Consider the following 22,764-nt stretch of genomic DNA (forward strand, 5'->3'; position numbering starts at 1 on the left):
AAATAAATAAATAAAATTAAAGATATATAATAAAAATTAATTTGGAAGAATAAGAAGCCCAGAATAGGTAAAGCAATCCTGAGCAAGAGAAGTGAAGAAGGAGGCATTACAATACCAAAAAACTTTAAATTATACTACAGAGATATAGTAACAAAAATGGTATGGTATTGGCATCAAAACAAACACGTAGACCAATGGAACAGAATAGAAGATAGACAAACACACATAAATAAAGTTATCTCATACTAGATAAGGGTGCCATAAACATACATTGAAGAAAAGATAGCCCCTTCAACAAATGGTGCTAGGAAAACTGGAAATCTGTATATAATAGAATAAAATTAAAACCCTCTCTCTCACCCTGCAAAAAAATCAACTCAAAGTGGATCACGTGCCTATGCATTAGATAAAAGACTCTGCACTTACTAGAAGAAAAGTAGGCCCAAATCTGTCATGTTGGCTTAGAGATCTAATTCCTCAGCAAGACTCCTAAAATTCAAGAAGTAAAATCAAGAATCAGTAAATGGGATGATATCAAACTAAAAAACTTCTTCACTGCAAAGGAAACAAAGAAAGTGAAGAGAGAGCCTACAGAATATGAGAAAATCTTTGCCACTTGGACCTCAGAGCATTAATCTCCAGGATATATAAAAAACTCAAAAAACTTAGCACCAAATAAAACCCCAAATAACCCAATCAATAAATGGGTAAAGTAACTGAACAGGCACTTCACAGAAGAAAATATACAAATAGTCAACAAATATATGAAAAAAAGGTTCAACATCACTAACAATTAGAGAAATGCAAATTAAAACTACACTGAGAGGCTGGGGTTGTGGCTCATCAGTAGAGCACTTGCCTAGCATGTGGGAGGCACTGGCTTCCATCCTCAGCACCACATAAAAATAAATAAATAAAAGGTTTTGTGTCCAACTACAACTATATACACACATACTATACTGATGTGGCCATATCAATATTTATAGCAGCTCAATTCACCAAAGCTAAGCTATGGAACCAGCCTAGGTGACCTTCAACTGATGAATGGATAAAAAAAATGTGGTACATACACACAATGGAATATTGTTCAGCTATAAAGAAAAATGAAACATTGGCATTTGCTGGTAAATGGATCAAACTGGAGACTATTATGCTAAGTGAAATAAACCAATTCCAAAAAAGCAAAGGCCAAATGTTCTCTCTGATATGTGGATGCGGACTCACAATAGGTTGTGGGGAGGTAGGAGTGGAGTTTCACTGATTGGACAGGGGGAATGGGGGGAAGGGGGAGGGTATTAGAATGAAGAAAACAGTAGAATGAATCGGACGTAACTTTCCTATGTTCATATGTGAAAACATGACCAGTATAAATCTACATCATGTACAACCACAAGTATGGGAAATTGTACTCCATGTATGTATGATATGTCAAAATATATTCTACTGTCATATAACTAAAAAGAGCAAATAAAAATTTAGAAAATATTGGTGGTCAATTGCCATTATATTTGACATTGATTGGACTGGTGTCTTTACTGTCACTCAAGCTCCCCCTTTCCTTATGGGTGACTCACATGTCTACTCATCCTGTATGTACAGTTGTATATGTATATGTTAGCTACTAGCTACATGTAGATATTTAAAGTTTAATTTGATTAAAATTAACTGACTTTTAAGAAGTAGTTTATTCCTCACAATTGTCTCATTTCAATTTCTTATTATCCACATGTGACTTTTGTATAGTGCAGAACATTTTCATTACTACAGAAAATGACATTGGACAACAGTGATATAGATCATTCCATATTATTATCCTAAGTTTTCCTGCTACTATGTGGCAGCACTATGCCATAGGCTGGTTAATCTTCAGTGGCTCATTTGTTCTAAAGTCTCAACTCTGCTGTTCTATATTTGCCCTGAAGTTTTGGAATATTAGGTAGAATTGTTTGCCCCTCTTTTTTCTACCAACATTTGTCAGCCCTTTAAGGATTTGCAAACCTTTGGGTGATCTTTTATAATTGTTATTCTGAAAGTAGTGCCTCAAAGATATAAAGGCAGGACATTTGATAACTGCTCTGTTTTGATTCATAAGCAGTTTTTTCTATCAACCCTGGTTTCAGTGATACCACTGGTTATGGGTAACAAGTCCTCCTTCCCCATATGTTGAAGTTTGAACATTAAAGAAGCATGCTGAGGCAAGCATATAAAGCAAGGTTTATTTACGGATTTACCCATCTTTACTGACTGCCTGTCTAATTCTGGCTTCATCAGGACTAAAATTTGTCCTTTGTTAGAATATCCTTTTTCAATTTGAGGTATTCCTGTCTTTGAATAACAACATCTGGGAAAGCACTTAGAACAACATGCAAACTTTCCAAGTTTTTCTTCTTTGGATACTGTGGTGGTTTTGTTGTGGTAAGTCTAATGTTCTTTTCTCTGTATAAATCACTTCATTTTGGTATCCACAGTGTGGGAAGGAGAGGTGAGGTATTTCCTGGAACCAATACCCCATGGATACTGAAGGATGACTGTAAATAATGTTAAAACATATATAATACAAAATATTGATTTATATTAATAACAAATTAAGAAAAAGGCAGATGGACCAAAAGATGAAAAATAGATATCAGACATAAGATGTAACTAGTTACTGGAAGAATAAATAATAAGAAATTCCAGAAAAATAAGATTAAAAAAAGAACTTTATTGTATTTTTCTTTGTGTGTAAAATATCAAAGCAGGTTGTATTTGTACATGAAATACTACATCTTTATGCAATTTTCTCTTTGACGTCTGCTTGCTGGTGCTACTGCAGAAATAGATTATTGTGGGAATGAGTTGCTTGCTTTGTTTTGTCAAAGAAATGAAACAGCCATTAAAATAACACATGCTGCAGTATTTTATGCTTCTATAATTCTGTTATGAGAACAGACTGTTTACATAAGATTCTGTGACAGGAGATGGAATTAGTAGCTAAAGTTAAATAAAAACAAAATGAAAACCCAAGTGTTTTCCATTGTAGGGCATTACAAATGAGTACAACCAAAATATAACTTTTATATTATTTAACTCTTCATTTTATTTGAAACTTTTCTGATTGTCAGCATGAACTTTATAAGTAGAGCACAGAACTAAATGTATGTACCTCTGAAGCCCATCATTGTTGTCTTAATTTTGAAGGCTTTTGGTAGGTCAGAGGACTATTATTCTTACTTCTTCACGTTCAAAATATTCACATTCTTGCCATTTTCCACTGCTTATCTCCAGAAACTTAGCAAGGAAACACAGGGCAAGATTGTGTGTGTGTGTGTGTGTGTGTGTGTAGTATTTAGGGTTTTCTACATATGGGATCATATCATTGAAAAGAGAGACAATTTTACTTTTTCCTTTCTGACTTAGATTCCTTTCATTTCTTTTTCTTGCTAAGAAATAATTGTGCTGCTGTGTAAGTACTGCATGCTAACCAGTCGCACCACTGGAATGCTGAATGTTTTCTTTGATATAAGGAGGCTGATTAATAGTGGGAGCAGGAGCATGGGAGGAATAGAGAACTCTAGATAGGGCAGAGGGGTTGAAGGGGAAGCGAGGGGGTAATTAATGATGGTGAAATATTGATGATCATTACTATCCAAAGTACATGTATGAAGACATGAATTGGTGTGAATATACTATGTATACAACTAGAGATATGAAAAATTGTGCTCTATATTAATAATAATTATAATGCATTCTTCTGTCATATATAAATTAAAAAATTTACATAAAAAAAGAAATAATTGTTCTGGCTTGAACTTGCAGTACTCTGTTTAGAAGAAGTGGCAAATGGTAAAAACTCTAAAGACTTTGGACAAAACTCTGAGACCCATTAAATAAATTCAGTAAAGTTGCAGGATGCAAAGCCTATTAAAATTAGTTGTGTTTTTATTCACTATCAAGGAACCATCAAAAATGAAATTAAGAAACAATACCAGCCAGGGTCCGTGGCACATGCCTATAATTCCAGCAGTTCAGGAGGCTGAGGCAGGAGGGTCGCGAGTTCAGAGCCAGCCCCAGCAAAGGCAAGGCGCTAAGCAAGTCAGTGAGACACTGTCTCTAAATAAAATACAAAATAGGGCTGAGGATGTGGCTCAGTAGTTGAGTGCCCCTGAGATGAATCCCCAGTACTGATAAATAAAGAAATAAATAAAAATAAAAAATAAACAATACCATTTGCAGTAGTATAAAAAAGAACCAAATCCTTAGGAATTGACTTAACCAAGGAAATGAAATATAACTACAAAATATTGATGAAAGAAATTAGAGGAAATGCAAATATTGAAAGATATCCTGTGTCCACAGAAGACCTGAGCCTCATGTTAACTATACATATGTGACTTTCTAATAAAAAGGAAAACTATTTTCCAAAGTTACTATAAATTTTTTATTCCTGTCAGCAATGAATGGATGTACTAAGTGTTCACATCTTTACCAGCACTTAGTATTGTTACTTTTGTTTAATCAATTTGATAGATGGGAGATGATATTTCTTGTGATTTCAATTTGTATTTATTTTCCTAATGTCTAATGATGTTACATCTTTTAAAAATGTTTTTTATTAATGTATTATAGTCATACATGATATAAATTTTGATACAATCATTTTGATATTATATCATAATATCATTTTTATATTATTTTTAATTTTGATATAATCATACATGCATGCAATATAATTTGTTCCATTTCAGTCCTGAGTAATTCCTCTTTACCCTACCACCTGCCGCCCCCTTCCTTTTGCTATTCTGGTCTTCCTTGTATTTAATATTTTTTCAATCAGTGCTTCATAGATACAAATAAAGTGAAATTCACTGTGATATATTCATATATGTACATAGCATCATTTGGTCAATTTCATTTTACGTTTCCTTCCCTTTTCCTGTCCCTTTGCCCTTCCCCTTGGTCCTCTTCCTCTACTGATTTCCTTTCTATTTTCATGGAACCCCCTTCCATTCCCCCCCCATTTATTTCTCTCTAGCTTCTGCATATCAGAGAAAACATTTGACACTTTATTTTCTATCTTTTTTGGAACTGGAGATTGAACCTAGGACCACTCAATCACTGAGCCACATTCCTAGCCCTATTTTGTATTTTGTTTAGACACAGGGTCTCACTGAGTTGCTTACCACCTCGCTTTTGCTGAGGCTGGCTTTGAACTCATGATCCTCTTGCTTCAGCCTTCTGAGCCGCTGGAATTACAGGCATGTGCCACTGCGCCTGGCAGACACTTTATTTCTGAGTCTGGCTTATTTCACTTAGCATGATATTCTCAGTTCTATCTGTTTACCAGTAAATGTCATAGTTTCATGTGCTAATGTGTCATTATGTGCATATCTTCTTTTCTAAATTGTCTTCAAATCTTTCACCTGTGTTTTTATTAACTAGAACATTTTTTTTTTGGTTGACCTTTGAATCTTTTTAATGTATTTTGGATACAGTTTTTTTTTTTTGGTGTGTGTGTGTGTGTATGTGTGTATATGTGTGTGTGTGTGTGTGTGTGTGAGAGAGAGAGAGAGAGAGAGAGAGAGAGAGAGAGAGAGAGAGAGAAAACTGTGTATTTTGGCTTATAATTTTATTTCCTTAACAAATGTCTTTAACAGTACAGATGTTTTAAATTATAAAATTAATCATGGTTTCTTAAATTTCTCCCTATAGTTTTATAACTATAGGTTGTGTATTTGGATTTTTAGTTCACTTAAAATAAATAGGAATTGTTTAAATATTTATGTATTTTTTTATTTTTAGAACAATTTTAACCTCACAAAAGTATTCTTATTTTCAGTAAATGTGGCTTCACTATCACAAGATAATTTTAATTTGAAAACTGTTCTTATAAACTGTTGCTAAATCAATGATATCACATATTCCTCAAAAAAAGTCACAGTATAATGTTTTTTTTTTTTTTTTGGTCTCAGGTGGCAACATATGACTTCAGCATTCAAATTTATGTTAATTCCTTTAAGGCTTCAGAACTCTACACTGAATATTTGTCAAAGAAAAATTCTGATTTGCCAAAGACCACACCACTTATCAAACCATGTTCTGTTCAAGCAACTGGTATGTAATAAGAAATAGGCAACTGATGTGGGTAAAACAAAATTTTTTACTTAAGCATCTAAAAGTTTAAAAAATCAGAGTAATATTCATTTTTCAAAAATAGACTTATGAGAAGGTAAGATTATGATATGATTTTCTTGCATGTCATTTAAGTTTTGAGTACATAGAATTAAATGTTAATTAAAACCACAGATATATTTGTAGGTAAGTGACTAATTGCTAAAATAAATTAGAAGAGAATAAAATTAGATTTAGTACTTTATTGTGTGGGAAGATTTAAATTTATTAAGGCAAATTATAAGTTATTGAAATAAAAGGAATTGAAAATAAAATGAAAAAAACTGACAATTTCATTTTAGAAAATGTTTTTTTATTCCAAAAGATTGGGTTTACTAGAAAAGTTGGTACATTTAAAGACAATTATTAAGTACAATCAAATTTTGAGTTAGGTTTTTGAATATTTACTTACTATTTACAAATATTCTTGAATAAAACTGAAGTATACTGCAAACACTTTCAGCAAGCTTTGGCTTTGCTTTTTATCATATGAGCTTGAATGTTTTTCCCCTGGAAAGTAAAGAAGCCTATACTTGTTTTTATAGTTCTGATACTGAGTTAAATTGTCATTAATTATAGTGAATGAGTATCATATCAGTTAATAATTATGCATGGCATTTCATTAGACAGGCCTCACTAAAATAGCATGTGCATGATAGAAATTTATTTCACTCTCATTTAAAATCCCTAATTAGAAAGTACAGAGCTGGTATGGAAACTCTAAGAAGTTAACATTTTTAAAAATCCTGTTTTAAAGTATCTTTTTAAAAAAATAAAATCAACATTGTCTGTTTTTTGCTGTCTAAATTAGGTAGGTTATCACTCATCATGAGTTCCTCATTCATTATATTGGCTTTTTCATTTTTTATGTGACTGTTTCACAAGATTGGTTTTTGCCTTTAGTTTCATTCATCTTTTCAATAGATCTTTTTATTAATTTGATGTTAAATCTAGCTATCTTTCCCCCTTGGTTTCTAGCATTGTTTTAAATGTTAGAGGTTTGAGAAATATGAATTTCTGTTTGTCCCCATTTTTAATGGTCTTTAGCAATTTTAAATTACCAAGAGTTCTTAATATTTTTGGATAATTCCTTGCCTTGCTGGTGTGTGTGTGTGTATGTGTATATAAACAGTTCCTTTTATTACTATTTTATGATTATTTCTTTGACATTCTCTTCTGTTGATTACGTTGTTTGTATTTTTAGTGGATTTATTTTTCCTTTATGCCTTTTTTTTTCATGTTGAGTAGTTCCTTTTATTTCTGTTGACCTTTACCTGTTCTTTCATGCTTATTAGTGACTCTCAAAAGGCTAGCTTTGGCACCAAGTACTGTATCTAGCAGCCAGGATACCAATGAACGTTTTTAATGTGAGGGAGTAGGGTGGTCTGAAGTGTTAGTTGGTGAGTCACCTGATGGCTCAGTTTCTCCAGAACATGATTCTCTAATAATCTATTCTAGGGAGAATATAACTTCTTTGTTTAAATGAAATAAGACTTTCTAACTTGTGAAGTAACATGCCGAAACAATGCCCACTTTTTAAAGATATAAACACCCTGTTTTTTTCTGTCTATCCCCTATTGCCAGTTTGTATTTACAAAGGCCATATTATATGTACTACTTTTTGTATTTCTGTCATAATGTTATCTTTTCCATAATTTCTCATGACAGATATTGTGTGTGATACAATGGTGACCACGATCTACAAATTTCTGTTATCCCACAGATCCTAAGCTCCCTGCAAAATATCCATTAATTCCAGTGATGTAATAAAGCATGTGTGAGATGCATACATGTTCAGGATCATCAATTAATGCATTTTATACACTTGTTTTCCTAATTGCTTATGAGATCTTTTAGTTTCTATTAAAAATTCAAATGTCTCAGCTATACTTTTCAAAAAGTATAGGTTTTTCTAGCAGGTAACAATAACTTCTAAGACATTTAAGTATTTTTATAGCTACCCATTCCTAATTTTCTATAGAATAAGCCATTTACTCTTAACACTTTCTTGTTTTATCTAGGAAATATTATATGATATGCCATCTATATATTGTCCTGAATTCCAGTGATTTTTTTCTTCATTTCTCCTCATTTTGTCATTGATCAAACTTTACTATGGGTATCATTTTAACTGTATACTCAATATTAAGTATATTGCATACTTTAACTGTATAGCTCAATATTAAGTATATTGCATACTTTTTATCATCTCATTGATAACATTTAATGGTAATTGATTATTAAATTCATAAAGTTGAATGTTGTAAGTATGAAAAGCAGGATATTTTTGAAATATTTTTAAACATAATTTTATTTCCTAGCTAGAAATGTAATCACAGAAGCAAGCCTTATTTTCTCAATGTTTCATGTAGATAAATATACTAAGTGCCTATGAGCTTATATCTATTAATACCTTATCAGAATATTTACTTTTCTTTCAAAGTATTACAAGCACCATTGAATTTATCCAGTACTGAGTTTGTATTTCACATTCCTTTACATGAGATGGAGGCTAATAAAAAGGTCAATAAAACTCAGGTATGTATAGAGAATCTATACAGTTTATAATTGTTTTATAATTATGGTTTTTTAATTATGATTTTTAGTTTACTAAATGGATTTTGAATGATTTGAAATATTCCCTATGAGCAATATTTTCCCTAATATTTATGCTATTTGGAGCAAGAATACTGGCACTTTTAAAAAGGGTATATATGTGTGTAGTGTGTGCTTGTATAATTTTTCAAAGTAATTTTCAAAGCATATAGTCACATATAAAGCTATGTATCTTATAAATACCTTATAAATAGACGAATATATTTAATAAGAATATTCAAAATATTTGAATAAAATTTAATTATTTTCTTAATAAAATGGAAGCTATGATTTAAATTAATGTGAACTATATTCCATACATATAAGAAAAATTGTCAAGTAGCAATAATAAAAGTGAAAAATTGAGGTATAAAATAATTTGTACATTGATCGACTCTTTTTGCTTACTGAATCTCTCTGCCTTTCTTCTAAAATAGGAGCCTATAAGAAAGGAGAGCATGTACATACATGTCATAGGCATTTGTATTTGAGTTACCCTTTTTTCCTAATACATTATTATTCCTATTACCATTTATGAACTTCTGTAGTGCTGAAGAGGTATACGGAGAAAATATTTAATGTTATATCTGTAAAAAATAGCAGAATTCTATATGAAATTATAGTTAGAGATCAGTATCTTTGGCAATTAAAATGTGATTTTTTAGGGCCTAAAATGTCAATAATAGGGCTGGGGTTGTAGTTCAGTGGTAGAACACTTGCCTAGCATATGTGAGGCACTGGGTTCAAGCCTCAGCACCACATAAAAATAAATAAATAAAATAAAATCATTGTGTCCATCTATAAAGAAAAATGTTTACAAAAAAAGTCAATAAGACTTTTTCTAATAGAATTTTGAGCATACAAACCACCTCTTGTATGTAGCACTAGAAAGGGAATTTTAGTGAAGTGAAATGAATTTAATTTCAGATATTGAAAATCCCTTATTACATGTGAGATTATTTCATATCATTAAAACTTTGTTCTGTAAGAAAAAAAAGATCTAGATCCCAACATCCTTCTCTTTAAGAGGCAAAGGGGTCACACTGACCCCAGGGGGAAGAAAATGTGTCTTTAATATACTACTTGTATTCCCTATGAATGATATTTGCACAGACCACACAATATATACAGAGAAAACTTAATATGTTTATGGAACAGAATTAAAATATTATCATTTATAACTTGTCATATGTGAAATGGCATGCATCAATACATAAGTGGATGGAAAAGTTGGGAAATCCTGGAAGGAGTAGTAAAGCTCATTTTACACAGTGAGTAATTAAAGGATAGTATCAAAAGTTGACAGGAAAAGAACTAGAGATATAAATGTATTGCTTAAAACTATTAGTTGACTAATAGAAAAATTAAAATAATATAAATATCCAAAAAATAATATAAATATCCAAAAAAATAGGAAGTGAGGACAAGACTGGATGTAGTATAAATGGACTAAATACTTGTCTTTCTTGGGGCAGTCAAGAAACAATAATCTGAAGCTGATACATCATGAAATAGCCACATGGCAGACAGAATAATGGCTCTCAAACATGATTAAATCCTAATATCCAGAATTCACAAGTACATTAGCTTACATTGCAAAAGATGCTTTGATGATGTGTTTTAAGGACGCTGAGAAGTGGAAATTGTCTTGGATTATCTCGGCGATTCCATTCTAATTATTTGAGTGGTTAAAAGTACTGAACCTTTTCTGACTGTATCAGAGGGGAATGTGACAACAGAGGAAGGGTCAGAAAGATTTGCTGTGTTGCAGGCTTTGAAGACAGAAGGAGGCCACCAGCCAAGGAATGCAGTTGGCCTCTAGAAACTGAAAAAGGCAATGAAAGGGACTCTTCCCCAGAGTTTTCAGAAAGGAAAACAGTTCCTGCCAACACCTTGGTATAAGGAATAATAATAAAGAGAGACACAGAGACAAGGTGCAGAGGCAGGGAAGGTGACAGAGTGGCTCTTTGTCCAAGTGGCCACGTTTTTTTATACCAAATAGGTTATATTAAGCTATTAGCATCGTAACCACATTATTGTTTAGAGTATCAGTAAGGTTGCTTATTCTGGAGTTAAGAGTTCACAGTTACAAATGCAATATTAGGATCTTTGTGCAGTTCTCAAGAAAGTCCATTGTCTGAAGTTACTGTTAGGTGGGCAGCTCCAGGAGCTTGGTGAAACATTGTAGTTATCAAGGAAACAAGTTCCTTTATTCACAGGAGTTATGTGCCTAAGATTAAGGTCTAGCATGGGGGGCATTACCATAGCCACCTGGCATCCTATGCCTTTGCACAGAAACTTACCCAGGCACCAAGCATGCCACAGCCATGAAGTCATCAGGGACTCCAATCCCAAACATAAAACCCCTATACCTTGGATCTTACTTAAGTGATATTGTGTTGAATTTCTACCCTACAGGGATGTAATGTAATAATTTTTCTGTTCTTTAAGCCACTATGTTTGGGGCAGCATGTTATAGCAGCGATAGAAACCCAACAGAAACTCTATCAACATTACATTTAGAATAAGGCTATCTAGATAAAAGCTCGAACCAGCATTGGCTAAAATCAGTTGCAGAACTGTTGATGGGAAGGCGCTGAGGTGAACAACTTCTTTTAATAAGCATTTTTGAACTCTCTTTAAGGTACATTTATGTATCATTTTGATAAAAGTATGAAGAAAAACTAACACAATACTAAATATACAATGTAATAAGTGTTTCTCTATGGATAACTATTAGTTCCATTCTCATAATTATAGAAAATAGAAGTTGATACTTTTATTGTTGTTTGCCATGCTATAGATAGAAATAATTAAGAGATATAACTTTTCCTCATTTTAGAATGCTATAATAAGGTATTCAAATGGCTGCTATGATTTTTGTGCCCACCTATATTAAAAGTTTCTTGAAAATATGTAAATTTGCTTTGTTATGGTTAAGATATACAAATATTAGAACTAATTAGATGCTTAAATACTTGAGGCATTGGTATTAAAATGTGTTCATTTTATCTTATATGTTTTGAATCAATCATTCTTTAGAAAGAAGAATGATATTTTGTTGTAGTAACAGTTGTATGGATTATTTTGTACTTTTTAAATTTTGAAAAACTAAAATTAATTTTAAAATCTGGTTGATAGTTTTAGTTTGATGGTGCATTGCATTGAAAAGATAAGTCTACATGAAAGTCATGCCCATAACTCCCAGACTTACTAAAATGTTACAAAGACAGTACAGAATTTGTATATACCCTTCACTCTTTTTCCCTAAAGCATTTCCCATACTAAGAAATTAATGTTAATATGATGTTATTAACTAAAGAATAGTCTGTCTGGAATTGACTACTAATGTACTTTTACTTTTCAAGAGTTTAAACCAGGATACCACATTCCATTTAGTGTCCTCTGATATGCAACAGGCTCTCAATCTTGATACATTTTTATAACCTTGAGAATTTTTAAATTTACCTAACAATTTTTTCAGAAGGTCCTTCATGTGTGTCTGATGTTTTCACTGGACTATACTGAGTTCATATTTTCCATTGGTTTGGGGGAATGTCACAAAGGTGAAATGTACTTTTTATAATTCATATGAAAGAAGTTCATGATACCAAAAAGACTCATCACTAGTGATATCTTCTGGATTTCTCCACTGTAAAGTTAGTATTTTCCCCTTTTCATACTCTGTACTATGGAAATTATGGAAGTGAGTGATCAGTTTTAGTCCATAAAGAATAGAGGGTTTTGAAAAGGAGCATTATCATACACTATTTGTTTTTTGAAAAAAAAATTATTCTTTAGTTGTAGGACAAAATACCTTTATTTATTTATTTTTAATGTGGTTCTGAGGATTGAATCCAGGGCCTCGCACATGCTAGGCAAGCGCTCTACCGCTGAGCAACAACCCCAGCCCCAGCATATACTATTTGTAGTTTTTCTGTAAGAAAGAATATTCTCTCCCCCTTTTATTTAATTAATTACTAAGCATATCTGTATGAGTTCACCTATAGCATTTACTTTATACTTTTAGTTATACTCCAATATGATGTCATTTATTTTGTTGCTAAAAAAATTTCCAGCTTTGGCCATTAGGTGTTCTTTTAGGTCAGCCCTTTGACATGCTCCCATCATCGTTATTTTTAAGCATTTTCTTAATTACTGTCACTACCAGATGTTCCAGGCTCATCTTTTACTTCAGTTCTACAAACAACATTTTCTCCAAGACACCCTAGAACCTTTTGTGGTAGAATGATATTTAGAAACCAACATCTGGTTATTGAATGTGCTGGTTGCTTCTGATCTGTGACAGATAATAGGCTTTTTAAGCAAATAAAGCCAGGAAAAATTTGTATGTGTACTATCTCATTTTCAAGCACACGTGCATGTGCATACATACAAACTCAATAAAATGACAGATCAATTTAATTATAAAATATTTAGTTATTTGGCTCTGACACTTTTCACTTATAAAAGTTTATTGAATATCTACTCACATTTCATATGAATTAATCGTTTACCTTTTTATCACTGAATTTTTTTAAATTTGTGAATATATTACAGTTTACTTATCTATTCATTAATTAAAGGAAATCTGGTTCTATTTTTTTCTTCCAGTGTTTGGTGATTATGCACAAAGTTATTGTGAACATTCACATAGCTTTTTGTATACACATAATTTTTCAAGTCACTTATGTAAATATTTATACTTGGGGTTAAAGGATTTTTATGGTAGTTGTGTGGTTAACATCACAAGAAAGGGCCCAGCTGTCTTCCAAACTGGCAGTACCATTTTACATTCTCACAATCAGTAAATGAGGATTTTTATTAATTTTATTGTTGCTAGCTAGAATAGTTGGTTTTTATCTTTTCAGTTTATTTTATTTCAGTCTGTATCTTTTGTGTTCTTTTCATAGTTGTTAAAATACACTCTGAACTAATTTTCATACTCTTTGTTTGCCTAACATCACTGAAAACACTTTATCTATGATTAGAATTTTTAATCATTTTACTTTGTGCATAGTCCCATCATTTGATATCATAATAGAACTAAATTTTATAATGCATATTATTATTTTTGTCCAAAAACTTTTTGTGTATGTGTGAGCAGGATCTTCTCTTACATAATATCTCAAAACAAGATGTACAATGGACTTTGGATTTTAGTGATAATGATAAACCTTTCAAAAATGGCACATTTGAGTTTAGTATACTGACTGGTCATCTGCAACCAGATGAAAAGTGTAATGTTACCATAACTTTCTGTCCAAGTAAGTACTTTTCTCCTATATTTTTGATACAATTTCAATTTATTATTCATATGTTAAGTATTTAATACAGTTGCAAAAAGTTTAGATTATCTATTGTATGTTCTTTGTTATTTGAATAACCAATACTAATGTAATTTTATCTCATTTTTGTCTTTTAAGATACTTAATTGACAAAAATTATATACATTCAAGGTATACAACAAAATGATTTGATATATATTGTACAGTTATTACCACAGATTGACTGACACTGCCACCATTACCCATGCTGTATATTAAATCCCCCAAATCTGTTAATTTTATAATTGAAAGTTTAAACCCTTTGATTATTATCTTCCCATTTTCTCTACCTGCAAGCCCCTGATGAGTATCATCTTCTCCTCTGCTTCTTTGAATATGACTTTCTAGATTCTGTATGACCAAAATCATAAAATATTTCACCTAAAACAATGTCCTCTAGATTCAAGCAAACCTGCAAATGCTGTAATTTCATTCCTCTTTAGGACAGAGTAATAGTTCATTGTGTATATATGCCACATTTTCTTTATATGTTCATCTATTGAAGCGCATCTAAGTTGCTTCCACAGTTTAGCTATTGTGAATTGAGCTGCTATAAACATTGTGGCTGCATCACTGTAGTATGCTGATTTTAAGTCCTTTGTATTTAAACTGAGGAATGGGATAGCTAGGTCAAATGGTGGATCCATTCCAAGTTTTCTGAGGAATCTCCATACTAAACCCTTCAATTATGCAGTTTGGTATATGAGGAGCTATAGGTTTGCCATATTTGGTCTTTCTTTTGTTGAATACATTCCTTTTTTGGAAGGGGGCAGTACTGGGGCTTGAACCTGGGGATGCTTTGCCTGAGCTGCATCCTGCCTTTTGAAACAGGGCCTTACTAAATTGCTTGGAGCCTTACTAAGTTCCTGAGGCTAGCCTTGAACTTGTGATCCTGCTGTCTCAACCTTCTGAGTCACTGGAATTACAAGCATGTGTCACCATGCCCAGTGATACATCCCTTTAATACCTAATTTGTTTTTTTTTTTAAATCAGTCAATGTTAAATTTTGTCAAATGCTGTTTCTGAAATCATTGAGATGATTCCATATTTTTATCATTGTGTTAACATGATGTATCACATATTTTTATTTTTATATGTTGAAATATTGCTTGCATCACAAGGAAAAATCCTGTTCGGTCATGATGTATGATCCTTTTAATGTGCTGTTGCATTCAGTTTGCTAGTGTTTTGCTGAAGACTTTTGTATCTGTTTATCAGGCAGATTCACCTGTAGTTTTCTTTACTTGTTTACTTGTGGTTTCTTTGACTGACCTTGGAATCAGAGCAATGCTTGTCTCATAAAATGCATTTGAAAGTATTCCCTTGTCTTCAATTATTTTAGATGATCTTGAGAAGGATTGGTGTGTTCTTTAAATATTTGGTAGAATTTAGCAGTGAATCTATTAGGTTCTGGGCTTTTCTTTAGTGGAAAATTTATTTATTGACTCAATCTCCTTATTTATTTTTGGTCTGTTCAGATTTTCTATTTCTGCATGATTCAGTCTTGATAGGCCTGGTTTCTAGGAATTGATTCATTTCTTCTAGGTTTTTCAATTTATTGACAATAATTGTTCATAGTAAGATCTGATGACCCTTTGTACTTCCATAGTATTAATGTACTATCTCCTCTTTCATTTCTGATTTACTTATTTGAATCTTCTCTTTTTTAATTAGTCTAGTTAAATTACATAGTCTAGATTAGTCTTTCAATTTTGTGCATCATATTAAAAAAACCCAACTCTTAGATTCATTTATCTCTTATATTGTTTTCCTTCTTTGTTTCATTTATTTTTGCTCTGAAACATTAGTTCTTTCCATTTTCTAATTTTGGGCTTAGATTTTTCTTCTTTATCTAGTTCCTTGAATTGTAACAGTAGATTGTTAACTTGAGATACTTATTATTTCTTGGCATATTTATTGATATAAACTTCATTCTTAGAACTGATTTTGCTCTGTTACTTAAGTTTTCATATATTCTATTTCCATTCTAATTCATCTCAAGATTTCTTTTTAACCTCCCCCCCCCCACCTTTTTTCCATCTTGGACCCATTGGTTGTTTTGAAGCATGTGATTTAATTTCTGCATATTAGGACTTTTCAAAATTCTTCCTTTTGTTGACTTTTAGTTTTATACCATTTTAGTTGAAAAGGACATTTGAGATGATTTCAATCTATCTAAATTTGTTAAGACTTATTTTGTGGTCTAACATATATTCTGAAGAATGTTCCATGTATACTTGAAAAGGACATGTATTTTTATTATTTGATGAAATATTCCACATAGGCTATTAGGTCCATTTAGTCTAAAGTTTAGTTCTAGTCCAGTATTTCCTTATTGATCTTCTGTCTGGATGATCATTGCATTCTGAAAATGAAATATTGAAGTCAAGTTTCTCCACACTATTATTACATTGCAATCTGTCTCTCTCTTCACATATATTACTATTTGCTTATACATTTAGGTGCTCTGATATTGGGTGTTTGCATATTTTTAGTTATTATATCTTATTGATGAATTCATCCCACTACTAATGTAGTGATTTTATCTTATTTTAGAGTTTTTGACTTGGTGTATAATTTGTCTATTATGAGTATAGCCATCTCTGCTCTCTTTTGGTTCCATTTAGGTGAAATTTTTTTGTCGTTGTTCTTTTACTGTCATTCTGTGTGTATACCCTTAAAGGTGAAGTGAGTCTCTTATAGGAAATTTTATATCCATTCAGCCATTGTCTTTTCATTAGAAAATGAAATCCATAATAATTTCAATGTAGCCTTGTCAAAATCCAGAATTCAGTAAATCTCAAAGCTTTGCCCAACTCTGAAATTTATTAACTTGATTTTTCCTCTCTTCAAAATAATTAAACAACATTAATTATGTTGAACATTTTTTTATCTCACAAAAATAGCAGGGTGATCAGTAGAGAAGTAGGGGAGAAGGAGGGAGGAAGAAAGGAAAAGAGGAAGAACTGGGTAATAAAATCGACCACATTGTGCTATGTGCATGTGTGAATATACCACAGTGAATCCCATTATATGTATAATTATAATGTACTTATAAAAATATAGACATAAATAAATAGAAGGAAGTCCAAAAGATTAGAAGAAGGGGATCAAGGTAGCACAGGCATGGAGGGAAGTGGAAGTAGTGAGGAATGAATTGGAACAAATTAAATTATGTGCATATATGAGTATTTAACAATGAACCCACTAATATGTATAATTATAAAGCACTAATGGAAATATTTTTAAAAAATTTGCAACATTAAATTCATTACAGTAAATCAACTTTTCCCTACAGAGTTGTAATATTTAAATACATATAGTCCAATATAACTCATTTTATCTTCTGAAGATACAAATACAGCCTTTTACTTTTCTCAGTGTTTCTAATACTCATTTGTCACCATTAGTATGAAACCCATTATTTTCTTATTTATCTTCCCCTTGTATCTCCAGACACCACTGTTTTTCTGAGGATCATAGACTGATCAAATAATGGTCTTATTTGATTAAGTAAAGTCATCCAGTATACAGAGAAATAGTGAGTCTGATGATTTCAGTGACTTCATTGCTTCTGTTTCTGGCAAACAATTTCACTTTTGAACATGGTCCTGCATCATCCATTATATTCTCATCCTTTGCTCTGGCAATACGCTTAATGGCCCCAATCCTGCAAGGCCACACTGGCAACCCATTTTTAGGTTGTAATAAGCTTGAATTCTCAATCACCAGATAACTTTTTTTCTCTCTTTGAGACACTATCATCATAGGAAATTCAGGTGTGAAAGGACCTTGACCACTTTCTGTGATAGAACCTATCCTCAGGAACTAACCTGCATTTTCCTATCTTGAGCCAGGTTCTCAAATGCAAACTGCCTCTCCTTCAATTAAATTGCCACAGGAGAGTTTCTTGTCTTTCCCTAATAGGGGAAATTCGCCAATCTACTATGGCAGCATCTCCCTATCTTAAAACTCTGAGAGAAGGCACATTCTTTTGTTCTCAGCACATCCTGTTCTCAGTAGTGCCTTAGGTTCCTATGGCAGTCTGACCTCATCTTCATCCTGCATATTGTAAAGGGATGGGTAGTTTTAATAAAGTGAGAAAACAATTTTAAAAGGAAGTCCTGTTGCAGTGCTTCCTCGAGGTACATTTATTTCCCCCAAAATAGAGAAAAGTTACTTTAAGGAGAGTACTCCATTTCTAGACAAGGTACACTTTAAAATATTTTTCTTTCAAAAATACGTCATTAGGCATTAAATTCTTCAGCAGGCAAAATCTAGTTTCTGGGCAATCTGGTCGGCTTCATTGAGCTATACATCATAGTATGTTTTAATGTTTAGTAAGTTTTAGCAATATTTAATTTTTTTTGCTTGTGACCAAATCTAATGCAATTTAATTTTTTTTAAAATTAGGTGAGCGTATAAAATACACAGTTAATATTCCTATGTATTTAAATGATAATCCAGTTTGCTACAGAGTATTATGTCTGACTGGAGAGATACAATCACCAAAATTATTGTTTGATCCACCATTTATATTTTTTACTCCTGTTCCTTTGGATGTAACAACTGGGATGGATATCAACATTTTACCCCAGAACTATTTCAGGTAAATTCTTAATGTGAATTTATCAGATCTTTATGTGCTATTTTATTTGCATCTGTTATATAAGAGATATATGTAATGTTTCACTTGTTTTTATAGTTGAAAAGAAGTATTAAAATATTTGTGTATTAATATTTAAAAATACAAAATAATCCTTTATAGCTATCTATAACACTCACTATATTTTCTTGTAAAAATTTTTGATGTCTCTTTATGGAATAAGAAGCTTGAAGTTCCAGCAAGTTAGTTTTATGTTCCTTTGTGACAAATTACTACAAACTTGGTGCCTTCAAAAAAAAATACCTGAGGGGCTGGGATTATGGCTCAGTGGCAGAGAATTTACCTCACACATGTGAGGCACTGGGTTTGATCGTCAGCACCACATAAAAATAAATAAACAAAATAAAGATATTTTTAAAAAACCAAACACCTGATATCTCACACAACATGAATTTATTATCTTCCACTTTCTGTGAGTTTAGGAGTCCAGGTTGGCTTAGCTGACTTCTCTATTCAATGTTTTAATCAGCAGAAATCAAGCTGTTGGCCAAAGCATCAGTCTCATCTAGTCTTGCTCTGATCTATCAGGTTGTTGGCAGAATTAATTTCCTTGTACTTTTAAGACTAGTGTGCCATTTTTTAACTGGAAACACTCAGCTCTCCAATTTCAACCTAAAGTTCTAGCCATGTGGCCATTACTCACAGCATACTAGCTAACTCATCCAAGGACAAAAGTCTAACATCTATCAGACTTCTTTGTTTCTGACCTGCAAACCTTTTAAGATTGTACCTGATTAAGTCAGATTTACTAAAAGTCAATCATTAGGAACCTTAATTACACCTGGAAATTTCCTTTGCCATTGCCATATAATATTACCTACTCTCAGAAGTGATATCCTATCGTATTTAAAGGTCACATACCCATTCAAGGGGTACAGTTTACACAAAGTTTGTACACCAAGGTGAAGGCCTCTTGGGGATTATCTCAGATTTCTGCCTGTCACATTTAGACAGTATGGTACAATTCAGTCTGTTGGATTTACAAAAAGGTCAAATTTCCAATATAGCTGACACTATAAGTTACACTCAGCAGAAATAACCAGCATGAGGTTTAGATCCCTAAGCAATCCAGGTATTGGAATTATCTGAAATTCCAATATTCCAATTATTAATTGGTTTGAAAACTAATCCAACAAAGCTTTTAGAAATTTTAAAAAGGTTTGCAGGATAAAATTTTAAGGGCATCTGCTAATACTAAGAGTGTACATAGCTAACAAAACAGTACAGAAACAAACTAATGAACAATACCTCAGTTAACTTTAAAAATGAAAGGGAGAAAAAAGAATAATAAAAACAGCAGGAGAAAATTAAACCAAAAATTATAGAACATCTCTAAATAGAGAAACTATAATAAAATGTAAATGAACTACTCTGAGTAAAGGGTAATGTTCAAGTATATTAGAAAAATACCCAACTGCTTATTAAAAGAGGTGTAGATGAAGCAGAGGGACAAAGGAAAAAACATAAAGCCAGAATTTCTCACCCTCAGAACCGTTGACATTTAAGGGAGGATAATTCTTTTTTTAATTTTATGGAACCCTATCCTGTGCATTATAGAATGCTTAGCAATATGTTTAGTCTCTTCTCAATAGCATCTTTCCCACATTGTGGCAAAAAAAAAATCTCAACCCATTGCTTTGTGTCCCCAAGGGGAGTAAAACCACCCTCAGTTGAGAAACACTATAGGGAAATGAGGGAAAAAATATAAGGTCATAACCAAAATACATCTGGGAAGCAGTATTAATTTCACATGCAAAGAACTTTAATAAGCACATTTTTAATATAATCAAAGTCACTAATGAATTATAAAAGTTACAGTTCACATAGAAGCAATCAGAATTCTAAAATTGTATGCATAATTAAAATAGTCTTAAAATAAATAAACCCTGAGTTTAAATAACAGTGAAAGTTAAATAGACCTTAATCATTGTAGGATATTCCAAACCATATCTCAAATATTGATGGGTCTAGAAGGCAAAATATTTGAACAAGATACTTAACAAGCTTCATTATTTTACCATGTATAAAGTACTAAACTTTACAACTAGATAGTATACATTTTTCTACGTCAAACATGGACAATTTTAAAAATTGACAGGGTATGATTCTATAGTTATAGGGTAAGCCTCAAAAATTTTAGACTTAACGTTTTGTAGGCTATGTTCTCTGATACTAAGTATAATAAATTAAAAGCAAATGAAGATTAAGATCCCCCATAAGTAAGGAAATGTTAAAACAAACTTCTATAGGGAGTCAATGAAAAAACCGTATTGAATTATACAAATATATAACAATCAAAATGCTACATATCAGTAAAGTATATAATATAAATATTTGTCATTTCAATTTTTGGGATGATTTAAAAAACAAAGCAATACATATTTAAGTCTAATTCCTCGCTGGTATTTTGAGCTAATTTTTTTTCCTTTTTCATTTTAAACAGAAGTTCAACTCTAAATTTCCAGATTCCTTCAGCAAGGCTTCTTGACAATGATGAGATTCACCCTCTTTCTGTGATGTTTCCAAAAGGCAGAATCATCACAGGATCCAACAATGGAATTAATAATGAGCTGTTTTGCCACCTCAGTTTCAAATCATCTAAACCAGTGTCATTTTTCACCAACCTTCTTTTCTATGATGATAGAGATAACTGGTAAGATATTTAAATGTAGATACTTTTATACTTAACAGTGAAGAATAATAGTTTTATATTCTATATCATTATAAAATGTTAGAAGGGGGCAATTTAATATAATGGCTTTGAGCATAAAGTGTTTTTTTTTTTTTTTTTTTAAGTTCCACATACACATTTGGTCTCATAAGAAACAGCAGAGTACTGGTTTACTGGCATTTATTCTGGAGTTAGGCTGCCTAGGGTCAAATTCTGGATTTGTTAACCTTACTTATGGACTACTTAGTGTCCTCTTCTGTAAAATGGGATGTGCCGCAGTCTGGCTGGGCACAATCAGGAGCCACTTGTCAAAAGAAACTAACTTTATTTTTAGAACCACACAGGCCAAACAAAATAGCCTCTCAGGAAAAACCCTCAGAGCCTCAACTGCCACCACCGGCTTTTCACAAGCCTCTCTCTCCCACACAAGCTTCTCTCCACCTCCCCCAATCCTCCTGCTCTTGAGGCCGATTGGCTGGGTCACGTGGGCGGAGCCAAAAAAGTCCCCCAATGAGCAGCTCCGTGGTCTGAAAGGGCAGGGAAACAGTCCAATGAGCATCACCACAGAGGAGCCAATCAGCTAGATGTTGCTGGGGCCGAGGAGCCAATCAGCTAGATGTTGCTGGGGCCGCTGTGAGCCAATCATCAGCCGGCAGCTGGAAGTTTGCTGGGGCCCCTTCGGCTGTGGCTCTCAACAGGGATGGTGATATGGATAACTCTATTGTAAGTAGTAAAATAGTGCACGAGGTATGGCAGATAAAGTAGCCTCTTGTTTTGATGGTGTTTTTGGTGATTTGGTTTGATGGATTCTCTTAAAACAGGCTCAGAGATGATGCGGAAGGGTAATAGTAGAATCATATAGAAATTTTTATTATGGGCATATTCTTTTGTGATTAGCACTATCATATGTCATATATAGACTTTCTAAAGAATAAGAAAAGATGTTCTCTTTTCTTTCCATCCTGCTCTTTTCTGTGTTTTTGTCTTTTTCTCCCCCACTCTGTACACAAAATTAAAATTCCATGTTTGACAAATAGTAATGATAGTTACTAAGGTCTACTCAATAAGGGCAGGAATATTATTCATTTATTTTTATTGATATATAAATTTACTAGTCAAAAATTCATAAATTGTCTCCATGGTAATAGCATAAATCAAAGGAATATTTATGCATTCATTAAAAAAAGTTACAACTTCTACCAGCAAAGCTTTAGATGTCTTATTTAAAAATAAATTTATTATGTATGGGTACACATAAAATATCACAAAACTCAAATATTTTAAATTAATAGTTTGCGAAGGACATCAAATAAATATAATACACTGAAATTCAGTAACAAAACAGCTGTTAAAGT

At 32.3% G+C, this 22,764-nt stretch overlaps 1 protein-coding gene across 6 annotated transcripts in view; it reads left to right on the top strand.

The window, feature by feature from the left end:
* The window catches only part of Cfap47 (cilia and flagella associated protein 47), a 424,450-nt gene that overhangs the window by 77,118 nt on the left and 324,568 nt on the right, over positions 1-22,764 (top strand). For all 6 annotated transcript variants that reach the window (XR_009228697.1, XM_058585745.1, XM_046465022.2 and 3 more), the window contains 5 exons: positions 5,952-6,093; positions 8,594-8,688; positions 13,853-14,012; positions 18,486-18,681; positions 21,182-21,391. Coding sequence is in view for 5 of the 6 variants with exons in the window: in XM_058585745.1 (XP_058441728.1) it covers positions 5,952-6,093; positions 8,594-8,688; positions 13,853-14,012; positions 18,486-18,681; positions 21,182-21,391 (803 nt within the window). In the remaining variant the exon portion in view is untranslated. The remainder of the gene's footprint in view (positions 1-5,951; positions 6,094-8,593; positions 8,689-13,852; positions 14,013-18,485; positions 18,682-21,181; positions 21,392-22,764) is intronic.

The sequence above is a fragment of the Marmota monax genome, unplaced genomic scaffold, assembly GCF_021218885.2.
Source record: "Marmota monax isolate L192 unplaced genomic scaffold, Marmota_monax_Labrador192_F-V1.1 WCK01_AAM20220418_F8-fsc00158, whole genome shotgun sequence".
Classification (NCBI taxonomy): domain Eukaryota; kingdom Metazoa; phylum Chordata; class Mammalia; order Rodentia; family Sciuridae; genus Marmota; species Marmota monax.